Source organism: Anthonomus grandis, chromosome 2 (genome assembly GCF_022605725.1).
Source record: "Anthonomus grandis grandis chromosome 2, icAntGran1.3, whole genome shotgun sequence".
Lineage (NCBI taxonomy): Eukaryota > Metazoa > Arthropoda > Insecta > Coleoptera > Curculionidae > Anthonomus > Anthonomus grandis.
Window position 1 is genome coordinate 4541914 of NC_065547.1, and position 12911 is coordinate 4554824.

The 12911-nt window shown below is 31.5% G+C and overlaps 1 protein-coding gene across 3 annotated transcripts in view; it reads right to left on the reverse strand.

The window, feature by feature from the left end:
* The window catches only part of LOC126750068 (uncharacterized), a 133667-nt gene that overhangs the window by 29122 nt on the left and 91634 nt on the right, over positions 1–12911 (reverse strand). For all 3 annotated transcript variants that reach the window (XM_050459566.1, XM_050459567.1, XM_050459565.1), the window contains exons 6-9: positions 12189–12257; positions 12035–12124; positions 4582–4647; positions 4292–4384 (exon numbers count right to left, since the gene is read on the reverse strand). In XM_050459566.1, the coding sequence (XP_050315523.1) occupies positions 4292–4384; positions 4582–4647; positions 12035–12124; positions 12189–12257 (318 nt within the window). The remainder of the gene's footprint in view (positions 1–4291; positions 4385–4581; positions 4648–12034; positions 12125–12188; positions 12258–12911) is intronic.

The window sequence follows — 12911 nt, forward strand, 5'->3', positions numbered from 1 at the left end:
CTTGTATACACAACTGCCTGCACTATTGCGTACATTTCAGCGGTAATTTATCATTAAATTTAAAGATCATTGAAATATTTTCAAAGGGAAGAAAATAAGCACATCGAACCCCTTCTGAGGGTGTCTTAGATCCATCAACATATGTAGATATTCTATTATGTGAGCTTGCGTAATATCGGCAACTATATCATTATTATCACTGGTATGGAGGAGAATAATCGAACTACTACACGTAATACCGTATATTGAAATCGGTCAGGTTCGTTTAAACGGGTTGTATTTTATGGTAGTGCCATAAAATATTGACAAAAAATCAGTTAAAAATCAGTTAAAGTCAGCGCTCTATTTTGGCCTGGTTGCGACCTCTAATAGATTGAGGCTTTATGGAATTTATTGTCTCTTCCCAAGTTGGTTTCTGATAAAGCATAAGCATCACGCATAGTTACAAGAGCAACGTCTCCATGAAATATCCTATGAGCTTATTGATGATTATTTTAATGTCTGGTAAATACAGTAATCTCAGATTAAGATGGTGAAATATTACGTCCGTTATTAAAAATGTATTCTTTGAGAATATCAGTATCATAATTCAAGATACGTGGGCAATTGTCAAGTTTTCTATTTGTTGCATAAATGGAAATATCATCTACGTACTGCAAGATGTTAACGTCTTGGATGATGGTATACAGATCCGCAGTCTACACATTAAAAAGAATTTTGTTATTCTAAGTACAATCAATATTTCTAATATAAGTGAAACCTTTCTGTTAATAGGCATGTTTTGTATTTACATAGTGTTGTTTTCTACAACACTAGTGTGCTACGATTTTTTAAATCTCACAAATGGAAAAATCATTTATTTTGGTTCAGATACCACTTTCCTTGCACTAAGGCGAACTACATTAAATCTCGCTGTAATAATACCGTAGCTAATATAAAAGTTAAATTTATATATTAATATTTGCCTTGAAAACTAAAACACGAAGAAATGAGTTTTTCTTATGAAGAAATGACTTGTGGACTATGGACGTCATTAGTAAAAATTAATTTTTTTCTGTGTACATCGAAAGTTCACCCTCTGATGAACAAAACACAAAACACTGCAAATTAAAAAAAAATCTAAATTGGTAATAATTTTATTTCAAAAAAAAAAAATCTCATTCCATTAAACGCATTTTATAATCGTCTTTAAATAGTATACAATATACCATACTGATACGATTAACTTTTATGAAATAATAAATTTATATTATTAACATGTAATAAACCTTCTTGCTAAACGTGAATATAACCTAAACATAACTGAAAAACGAATGAATATTTGCCAGTAGATGATCGATATGCCGAATATAAAAAAAATTAATCATTTTGAAACGAAGCACTTAGTATTTTTAGCTTTAATTTTATGTATCTTCATATAAATCTAATAGGATCTAATGGAAAAATCAATTTTTTGGTATCAATAACGTTTTTCCCAAAATCAAAGAACTTTTTTAAAAATGAAAATAATTTGATCGAGATGGTACCCGTTTTCAGGAATATTTTTTCACAAATCCTATGATAAAAATGGATTGTTTTCAGAAAAATGTTTTAAAAAATCTTCTCAAAAATCAAAACGTACCCGAAACAAGCATAAGCACTTTTCATCAGCCATTTTTATACAAAACTTCTAATAAAACCTAAAAGTTGGTTCATTTGCCAACCGAAAATGAAGCACTGAAACCAGACTAAGCCCCCTCAATACATCACATCCTGAATATGCGATATGCGGTTAGTCAGTCAACTGAATCAATCCAGATAAGTAAACGTGATAAAACCATCAATTCATTATCATTAAGAAAAAATTAGTTCCAGTCTGTTACATTAAATATTACATAGATTTACATATGTAAGCACACGTGTTAAAACAAATGTCAGTTGAACACAAAAATGTAATGGTAAAACTTGAATGGTAGCTGATCAGATGTTCTATATAAGTACATCCGAATGACTCAGATCTTCATTATATTCTATAATATACAGAAATTAGCAGGATAGTAGGAGACCCGCAGTAATACATGATAAATCCAGAATGCTGATTATTAAATGTATATTGCTCCCACAGTTTCTGTTTCCTTAAAAATAATATGGTTCATCCTTTTTCAAATCAGATTAAATCATTTAGAAATACAAAAAAATACAGAAATAATATGCTTTTAAAAATTTTCTGGTAATCGGAGTGTACTGCGATTTTTTAAAACCGTTACCATGCGACTCAGACAAAATCTTAGAAATAACAGTATGTATGCATTATAGCCTAAAATAACATAATAAATAATAGGTAAAGTGTAGCAAACAGTGCAAGAGCAAGCTAGAACCATAGGAGAGGAAAGAGACAAGATTAAATAAGCTTAAAGCAGGAATCAGCTGAGCAGTTCTATGACAGGTGAACCCTCCAAATATCATATAAATGCAGCAAGTTGTGCATATAAAGCACGATACTTTATATTCAATAAAAATCTTCTAGATGAAGATTCTTTTATGTGATTAGGCAGGTCATCCCACATACAAATACTTGCATATTGTTAGTAGGTATTATTTTTCTAGTATGATATAAAAATTCTTGAATGAAAAATAATATACATGGGGATTTCCTAAACGGTAAGAGATATTGTTTCAGTTAAATGAGGAAAAAGTTCTGATATTCCAAGCCCAATCGGTTTTAAAGTTATCAGGCTAAATCTAAAAATTCGGTTTTCAGAAAACTTGCAATATCGTGGCCATCTTAAATCCGATTTTAATAAAATTTGGTAGTTTTGGGTTATCCACTATGACCAATCCTTAAGAGACATTTAAAATAATTGCTAACAATTTCGTTTTTGTGATAAACTCTGTTAACGCAACAATAAATTTAAGATGGAGAGATTTACAAATAGCGAAAAGGTAGATTTATATGACTGCTTCATATTGTGCCGCAGAAATGCTATAAACGAGGGAGGGAAATGTACAATGAGCGCTTTTTACAAAGACGACAATCAGGTTTAGTGACTTTCAGTAGATTACGAGATAATTTATTGCAGTATGGTTCATTTAAAAAGCCCAACAGAAATACAAATAGCGATGAAAAATTAGTTCTGCAAAGTGTCCTGAAAAATCCAAGCATATCGAAGATAATATGGAAGTATCTAAAATTACCGCCCATATATCATGAACACATTAATCAGGTACTTCGAGAAGGAGACTTAAGACAGACGGTGATCGTATTTTGCAACTGATTCCTCAGAAAATGCCAGAAATCTCCTAGATTTCCTTTAAAAGTGGTGTATTTTTAATGACAACCTAACAGGATTGGTTTTAATTAAAAAGGGTTGCCTCTTTATGACATAGCCAATATGTGGTTCCAACAAGATGGCGCCCCTGTATATAATTCTGTAATTATTTCTAATTACCTAAATGAACAATATGGAAATAATTGGATAGCAAATCGAGGTCCTATGGCTGAACTGATTTGACGCCCTTTACACATGTCTGTAAAACCCGCATTAGAATAAATATTTTAAAAATGCCTGGATTTTCGCGTAATATTTTGGGACATTTTGTCGCCAAACGACACAGCTCATCCTGATCGCCGCTGATCCTGCGAATTACTATCCTCAATTTTTATCTTTTAGATCCAAAAGACAAGCAACTAATTCTTCCCTTTGTCTTTTTGAAATAAAATTCTCCTAAAAAACGTATTTGTAAGACAATGGACTGAATCTATTACAGAAAGCGCTGATACTGATCGATCTATTTCAAAAGTTCTTTCCTATGAACAAAGTCCAAGTAGGAACTGCGCCATCTTCAAAAAGCAGTCAGAGCCAAGATTGGTTCCTTGGAAAACGCAGGCTACAAGCCAGGAGGTGGAAAAGTTCAAATTGACAGTAAGAAATTTATTTCTAAAAATGCCGGATCTCGAATTAAACCTAAGAACGAGAAATATATACCTAACAATAAAGACAAGAAAGTGTCAAATTTCTTTAGCTTTATATTTATATTACTATGTTTTTACGTTGACCACGTAAGTTACTTTTATTTCGTTTTTGTTAATTTAAAAATCGCCTAGATCTAGGACTTATTATGCTTCTCTCTGTATTCGTTAGTAGAACACTTTACGAGTTTCAATAACGGCATAAAGTAAATTTGTATGTTATTAGTGCTAATATTGAGACATTTAAAACGAGGTGCCACAACATCTTTTACCTTTTAATAATTTATTACAAAATGGCCCATTTACACGTAAAACAGTTGATTACACAACCTGTATACTCACATTGAATTTCTCTTGAGCTTTGGTGGAGTCGGAGGAGCGGACGTGGAGGACGTTCTTCTTTTGGAGGGCGTCGAACTTGGAGAAACTCGATTTCTATAAAAAGGGATTAATTAGAGTTTCTTTTGAATTTTATAATATGTTTTATTGGTCAAAGATGTGAACCTTATGGCAAGCGTCTAAATTTTTTTTAGAGAAATTGAGATCCCAAGAGTGGCTTTTCTCAAACAACGGCATTCCCATCTTGGACCATAATAATAATAATAACAAAAAAAAATACTGGAAAAACTTACCACTTTAGGATCTTTGAATCGACAATTAATTAAGTTAGTCCCTCCATCAGTGTTAAACTTTTCTTTCTACAATATGCATTTGGCGTACATGCAAAAAAAATGGAAACCATGCAAATGAGACTAAGAAGATTGAAGAATGCAGAAGGTATCATAGATATCATATACAATATTTATCATTCTTTTGCAATGTCTGTCAATTCAATATCTACAGACTATATTGATATTCTGCATTAAACGGACGTGAAAGTATATGGGAACGTAGCTAAAAAGTTAACGCAATAGATACCTTCTGCGTTCCAGACTTCCTAAATGTGACCACTATAAACTATTAGTTAGTAACTTTAACGAGCTATCCTAGTAAAATGGTTCTGAAAGCAGGATTATTTGTGTAATTATTGGAAACTTTTGGGTGGAAACGTAGTTTTTTTCCCAGGCGTGGCTTTATATAAAAAATATTATTTATAATATTCTATATTTTATATTATATTATTATTTATAATATTAATTATATATTAAAAATAGGTTAAAAAACGTTGTTAAATTAATTATGTTCACAAAATATTACCAATAAAATTTAAACATTCAGTCACCAATTACAATGACGACCAATTGAACAACCTCTGAGTAGCCGATTTACTGAGAGCAAGTGAGAGAGAACCATCGGACTGTGGTGTTTTCGGGTTTAAACAAAAAAAGGAGAAAAGAAAAAGGTATTTGTTATAAAGGGGTTAATATTCTTTTCAATGAGTCTACTATACAGTAGTGGCCAAAAGCAGATAGACAAAGTATTATTTTCGTATAATTGTTTAAAGATTTACCCACAGGTCCCCTAGATTTTAAATTATTGTTATTTGTAAAGCGGTCTATAAAAAGATACCAATAAAGCTGGTCAAAAGTAGATGGACAAAAACAATTTTGGAATAATTTTTTTGTCTAGATATTTATAAAATAAAATTAGTATAGTATTGCTTCTCTTTAACTCAAGGTGCAACATGCCACGTGGAATTAGATTCTCTCTTGATTTAAGCCAACGCATTATTAATGCAAATCGCGCGGGTGATCGTCAAATTGATATTGCTCGTAGATTTGATGTTAAAAGAAAAGCTGTTTTGGCAATCATCAAAAGATATAAAAGGACAGGATCATTAGAGCCAAAAAATAAATCTGGTCGACCAAAAAAAATGGACATTAAAGCTGTACGCAAATTAAGACAAATTAGCCAGAATAATCCTTTCATGACTTCTCGTCAAATTCAGATAGACTGACAGGCTCTAGGGATTTGTGATGTGTCCTCAAGGACTGTAAGGCGAAGGTTGGTAGAAGAGAATCTATTTGCACGTAGGCTAGCAAAAAACCATTGCTTTCAAAAAAGAATCGCTTAGCCCGATTGGACATACACTGGACAAAGCATGAATGGAAACGTGTTTGCTGGAGCGACGAATCGAAGTTGAATTTGTTTAATTCCAATGGAATTCAATATGTTAGACGTCCTTCTGGACAGCGTTTGAATCCCAAGTACACAAAACCCACAGTTAAGCATGAAGGTGGATCAGTGATGGTTTGGGGTTGCTTCTCAGGTTATGGAATGGGCCCGTTACATCGCATAGAGGGCATAATGTTAAGGTTTATGTACAGGAATATTCTCAGAGATGTTATGTTGCCCTATGTCGGAGACAATTTACCATTGAGATTCTAATTCCAGCAAGATAATGACCCGAAACATTCCTCCAAAATTATGAAGCAATTTTTTGAAGAAGAAAAAAATACCAGTTTTAAAATGGCCATCCCAGTCACCCGATCTTAATCCCATCGAAAATTTATGGGAAATTGTAGATCGTGATATTAGGGATACAAACTATTCAAATAAAGGTGAATTATTCGAACGGTTGCAACAGAAATGAAAAAATATTGGTTGTAAACTCATAGACAACCTTATTGAATCAATGCCACGTAGATGTCAGGCTGTAATAGACAATAATAGGTATTTTACAATATATTAATATTGTAGATGGTTTAGTTTGTAATTAAAAAAAAATACTTCGAAAAAAAAGAGTATTGGTTATTTTTTAAATTTGTCTATCTACTTTTGTCCAGCGTATATTTAGTTATTTCTTATTATTTGTCAAATTAGGTGATTGTTTCTAAAGAATGTTTTATTATTTATATACATGTTTATGTTGCCCATAATATAGTTAAATATCTTTATTATAGAATTTTTATTTCCTTTGATTTTTTTTAAAAACCATTTGTCTATCTACTTTTGGCCATTACTGTATATGTTCTTTGACTCTCGCACATTGCAGGGTGCGAAGATTTTACTATATATTATATATTAAATATATATAATAAGTATACAGTGTGTCCCAGGATGAGCGAATTTATACGTAAAAATGACAAAAAAATTTGGAGTTGAAATTTGACTGTTTGGCATCCAGCCCTGCTTGATTAAAAAAATAAAATTTAGCATATTTTTATTTTTTTTTAATCATGCATGCTTTGATATGAGCATTTTTTAAATTTGATGAGTAGATAAAGTAGTATTTCTAAGCAACATATAAAAAAATCCTGCTCATCCTGGGACTCACTGTATATACCGGGTGGTGCGTCGACGAGCGGAACATAGAAAATCCCATGTAAATTTTAAGAGGGTCAATTATTCGCCTCCCTGTACATTTTACAGAAAAAATGTAAGATAACTTTTTGAAGAGACCAATCTGGCAAACCCTTGTGCAAAGTTTCAAAAAGTTTTAATAAGCGAATCTTGAATTATTCAATTAAATGTAATTGCAAACACCAGCCACCAGCAAACAATTTGTTATAAGGCTTTGTCAAATCTGACGTACAACCGAATACAAGAAATTTTTTTTTGTTCCTTTTATCAATCTCACAACCATACATTCAAAGTAAGACACGTTAACATTACTTTTTTATCTAAACTTTTATTTAATATAACGATGAAGTTATATTAAATATTTATATCTATTTTTTTGTCGATTGAATAATTCATACTTGTTTTTAAATATCGACTGTCACTGATTTATTGACACTTTTCCTCACGTCAGTGACAATATTCATTTTACTGATGCCCGTTTGATTTTACCTGAACCGAAAATTTGCTAATTTTGCAATTACATTTAATTGAAACATTTAAAATTTACATGGGTTTTCCTATGTTCTGCTCGGCGACGCACCACCCGGTATATCTAGTTTTTAAATTTGATTACTACACCTCAAATATTTGATGAAATTCTTCTGAAAAATCACTGTTTGTCGTCCATTTTATCCAATGTAATAACGCTGTTTTTATGCTAAATATTTATATGTAAAATTATATCAAATTGAAATAAATTAAATATTGAACATGCATTTTCTGCAAAAACATTGTTTTTCATTAACACAACACTTTCCGTCGTCAAATCTAAATGTTTTAATTATACATGGACGTAATTTGAGCATGAATCCCAGAAGCAGATTCCATATCGAAGATGGGACTCAATAATAGCAAAATATGCACACCTTGTAATGGAAAACTCGAAGGGCATAACAGCCAGACAGAACTATTTGCATACATTTGGTATATGGTTTTTAAGTTCAAGAGATTTGTGGCTTTACGTTTTAGATTTGAAATTAAGAATATTAGTCTTAGAAACATTGAACGTCAAACAATTTGCGTCACACCACTCATTTATTTTCAACAAATCTGTTCTGATATTAGCCTCCATTTGAACAACACCTGAGTCATTCCAAAGTGGTATTATCTGCAAAAAATGTAAATTTAACTCATATCTGCACATGTGGAAGATCGTTTAACGGGCATCATCTTACGGGACCATTAATTATTTCCAATCTACTCTACCTTTCTGTAAAATAATTTGAAACTTGTCGTGTATTGTGTTGGAGAGTATCATCTTGAAGAAACTAGTTTGTATGGCAATTTTCTAAACGAATTATTTTATCCAAATAGTCTTCAAAATCCGATCTTGAAAACCGATAACAATTAGAATTTCAGTTAAGAGTTAATAATACAATGACCCAAAAGTCGAGTTTTATTAATACCTGCCCAAACTTAAAGGTAAATCGCACTTGAGCCCAAATTTCCCGAAATAGTGGGTGATTATTTTGGCTGCAAATGCGTTTATTTCTGCTAAAAATTCCACAGTTTTTTTGAGCTAATTGACTTTTAAATGGCCTAAATCTGCTTTTTTAAGTTCTCTTCAAAAACTTGTATTAGAGGCAGTAATATTTTGAAAAACTTGCCGTGCAGATTTGTTCAGGTTCACATTTACCTACAATTTAGTATTTTTTTCAGTCCATTCCTTAAGTTTTCTTTACTTTCTTCATCCATTCTATCTCCGTATTTACTTTAAGGCTTATTAAAAGAATTAATTAAATTTATTAAGATTTTTATCTAAGGTTTTAAATAAAGTATGATGCGGTTGCCATCGCTTTGGATACACCAACACATACATTTCTGACATCCTGGTGCTATTTCTATCGTATTTTTAATAAACTTTAATCAAATATCGCTTTTCTTCATTCGTAAAACCCATAATTGCTTAAATTATTAGTAAAATACCTATTGGTTTGTACTACAATACTAACAAAAGATATAATTATTTAAACGATACGATAAAATATGTATAACAGTTTAAATATTGTCTTGTCAGTTTATGACAGCCTACTAGGGCAAATTCAGTTTCTTCCAAAAATTTGGATTTTTGAAAATAATAAATATTACTTGAAAAGGTAATTTTACAGAGATTTTAATAATGCAAATACCCAATATGGCGCCCCTAAGAAAAAACAAAGTAAATGATCGTCGGCAAAAGACGAAAAGTCGTATTAAAAACACCATCATTGTGGCGAATTTTACTTTGCTACATTGACTTTAAAACACATATTTTGACACTAAATTAAACCATTAAAATGCGCTTTAATTTAACAAAAATATACGATAAAAATAGAATTATACAGTGAGGATGCGCAAGTGGGAACAAATTCATTCATTAATTTTTTTGTGTTCGAAAAAAAAAACACTCGGAGACGTTAATTTTTATTTTTGTTGCGATTTTTTTGATGATGAACTCATATATACAGAATGGGCTTAGAAACTTAGGCTATTAGAAACATCCATTTCTTGTTTAATTTTTTAATTCAATATAAAATTTTAAGTATATTTTGTATACCATGTCCTATAGTTAAAGCATGAATTTCTGAAAATGTCGACCATTAACTTCCTGACAATAACCAAGTCGATATCCAAATTCTTGTATAATACTTTACTTATTGTTTGAGGCCGGATTTGTTGTATTTCGGCTGTAATTCTATTTTTTAATTCTTCTAAACTTTCATCAGGTTTATCAAAATAAATCCAATGAGGTTAAGTCTGGCGACCTTGCTGGCCATTCAATGAAACCTCCCCTTCCAATCCATCTATTTGGGAAGGTAATCTCGTACTGTGTGGTAGGTAATCTCATCCTGTTAGAACCATTTCGAATCTGTCGGTATAAATGGGTTTTCACAATTTGGATAAAGTGCAATTAAACTAGGTACTATCTGATTTTGAAGCAATTCTAAATATTTTTCAGAGATAAGTGCGTCCTCAATAAAATAGGGATCCACAATTGACGTGCCCACAATTCCTGTCCATACGTTATATTTCTTGGGAAATTGTGTGTGACTTTCCATACTCCAGTGTGGATTTTTTGGTGCCCAATAACGAAAATTTCGCCTATTTACAGAACCATTTAAAAAAAAATTTCTCGTCTGAAAAAAAGAATCTTACATAAAAATTGTGGGTTTGCATTACATTTATTCATCATTATTTCGCAAAACTCTATTCTGCGAATGTGATAATTTTCATTAAGTTCCTTAATTAAATGAATTTTATATGAATGGCATTTATTCCTATGCAAATATTTTAGAACACATGATTTACTAACCGACTGATCTGTAGCAACTTGTCGAGTTGAATTATGTGGATTTTCTTGTAACGAGCCGAATATCTAATTGTTTGTTTTCTGGAAGCGTGGGATGGTCCAGGTTATATTTGTCCTAGTTATAGACACCAGAGGGTGTTTCGGGTACAGAGGGTAACGCGACACGCCATTATTATCTGGATGGGGTCACCCAGCTTTTGTATTCAAAGTATGTACATGATATTTTTATATCAAATTTCAATTTGCTATAATTGTACAGTCAATCAATGTAACTTTTTTTTGGAAAAAATAGGCGAAATCTTGATATTTTTTATCAAAAGCCCAAAAATAAAAAAAAATGCCATCCGTTCCCTCGTACTTTCTTGGAAAACTCAAAATTTTTTTGTAATTGATTTCTTGCAAGAGCCGTGACTCTTGGGCAAGAGTGTTTACGATTAAATTGCCTAGAATTTTTATTCCATCAGGATCTTTTCTGTAAAACCAACTGCGCACAAGATGCAGAAAAAGATGCACCACCCGGTATATTATATACATATATTCTACATAGTTTAATAAATATACCTTGACCAACCCAGCCCAACCCTAAAATAGAAGAATTAATTTAAATATAAAAATCCCTTCAATTTTCTTTCCCCAATTCGTCAATGACTCTAGCAGAAGACTTCAGATTATTATAAAAACCATGAACAATAGGTGGAACATATATATATGGAAGAAGTTCAAAAAGATCTACTTTCCTTTCTTTTTTATTAAGCGTCTTAATGTTCTGTTTCATTTTCTTTTACCGACGCTTCTGCTCCATCAATTTTCATTTAATTTCTGTTCGCTTTTCGCAGCTCTTTTTGTTCTTCCAAGCTCTTTTTTTCTTCATCATTAGTAATTTTAAGTTTAGTATTTAATTCGTTGGATTTGCGACAGTTATCTACTATCCGAGCATCAGTTAAACGCGCCATACTTTTGCAAACTTTGCAACTGCACTTATGACACTTCCTGACATTTGCGTAAAGTAATACATACTGTTTTCATGCGATTAAATGGTGGCAAGGTGCCAACAATCAAATATACTTGTTCAAAAACTCTGAAAAAACATGTTTGAATATGCTCAAATGACTCAAACAGTTGCAAATTTATTAATAACGTTAGTAATAGATATAAGACATGGTATACAAAACATACTTAGAATTCTATGCAGAATCCAATAATGGAATAAAAAATAGGTGTTTCCAGCATTTAAAAAATTGAAGTTAATGCTCGTTGCATCAACTTCAATTTTTTCTTGATGTATGTACATATGTGCTGATCCTCTCAATAGTGGAAAAGAACTTTTGGCTAATTATTTCCAATTAATTCAATGCTATAATTAGATTTTTGCGATGATTCATCTCAACAAAATGTATTTGGCGAAAGAGTGATAGTCAGCGCTAAATGAACTTATGGCCACATATGGGGAAAAAATACCTTAAAATCACCAAAATTACACAATAAAAAAAAGGTTAATTATTAATATTCCTTACCAAAGTACGCACCGACACTCCAGTAAAAACGTTATCGATAATATTTTTTTGGTTAGGATGGGGTACCATGTCGGTCAGTGATTTAGTACGCTACAAAAACAAGCGCGAAATAAAAGTGAAATGACTTGATCGTTTTTTAAACGTAAATTCTTACCATTCTGTCACTATTCTTTCTGTTATTTCTATGCCTCTCTAATTTTGTTAAATCGCCAAACGATCTACACTAATGAAACAGAAAAAAAAAGCTGGAATTAGTAAAATGCACTCGACATGCGAAGGTAAAAACAACAAAAACCGGGAGTTTCGCCGATTTATTCACGACAAAAATCGATAAAAGATAACGGCGATAATGTCACGTTTATAGCCCTAAATAGAATTAAAGTTCAAATAAATAAACAAATGGACTTTTAAGAGTATTTGCTTATGATAAGCGCTTAATGGTTAATTTTGAAACAATCAAATGTTCAGCAAATACTCTCTAATAATAGGCAAATACTACGTTAACGCTAAGTAAACGTCTGATTTGATGATTAAATTAGTATTAACGATATTTATTATTAAGTCATTGACGGAAATATTTGCTGAAAATCTCTAATATTAAATACCCTCCTGATAATACTCCATGTATTAGGGAGTTTTAGAGGGATTTTTTTTTTAATCTGGGCATTTTTTAAATTAAAGGCAGAAAAATATGTTGACCTACAAGTGACAATTAAACGAAAACGTTGGCATGTTTATTGTCTCTTTCAAGGTCGATATGGCAACATTGCAATAAAACAAAATGAATCTATCGACATGCCGGTCGTTTTCAACTAATTTCCTCAACTAATTTTATGGTAAAATCAGTTATTTAATAGCACCAACCCTTGTCTCAAAA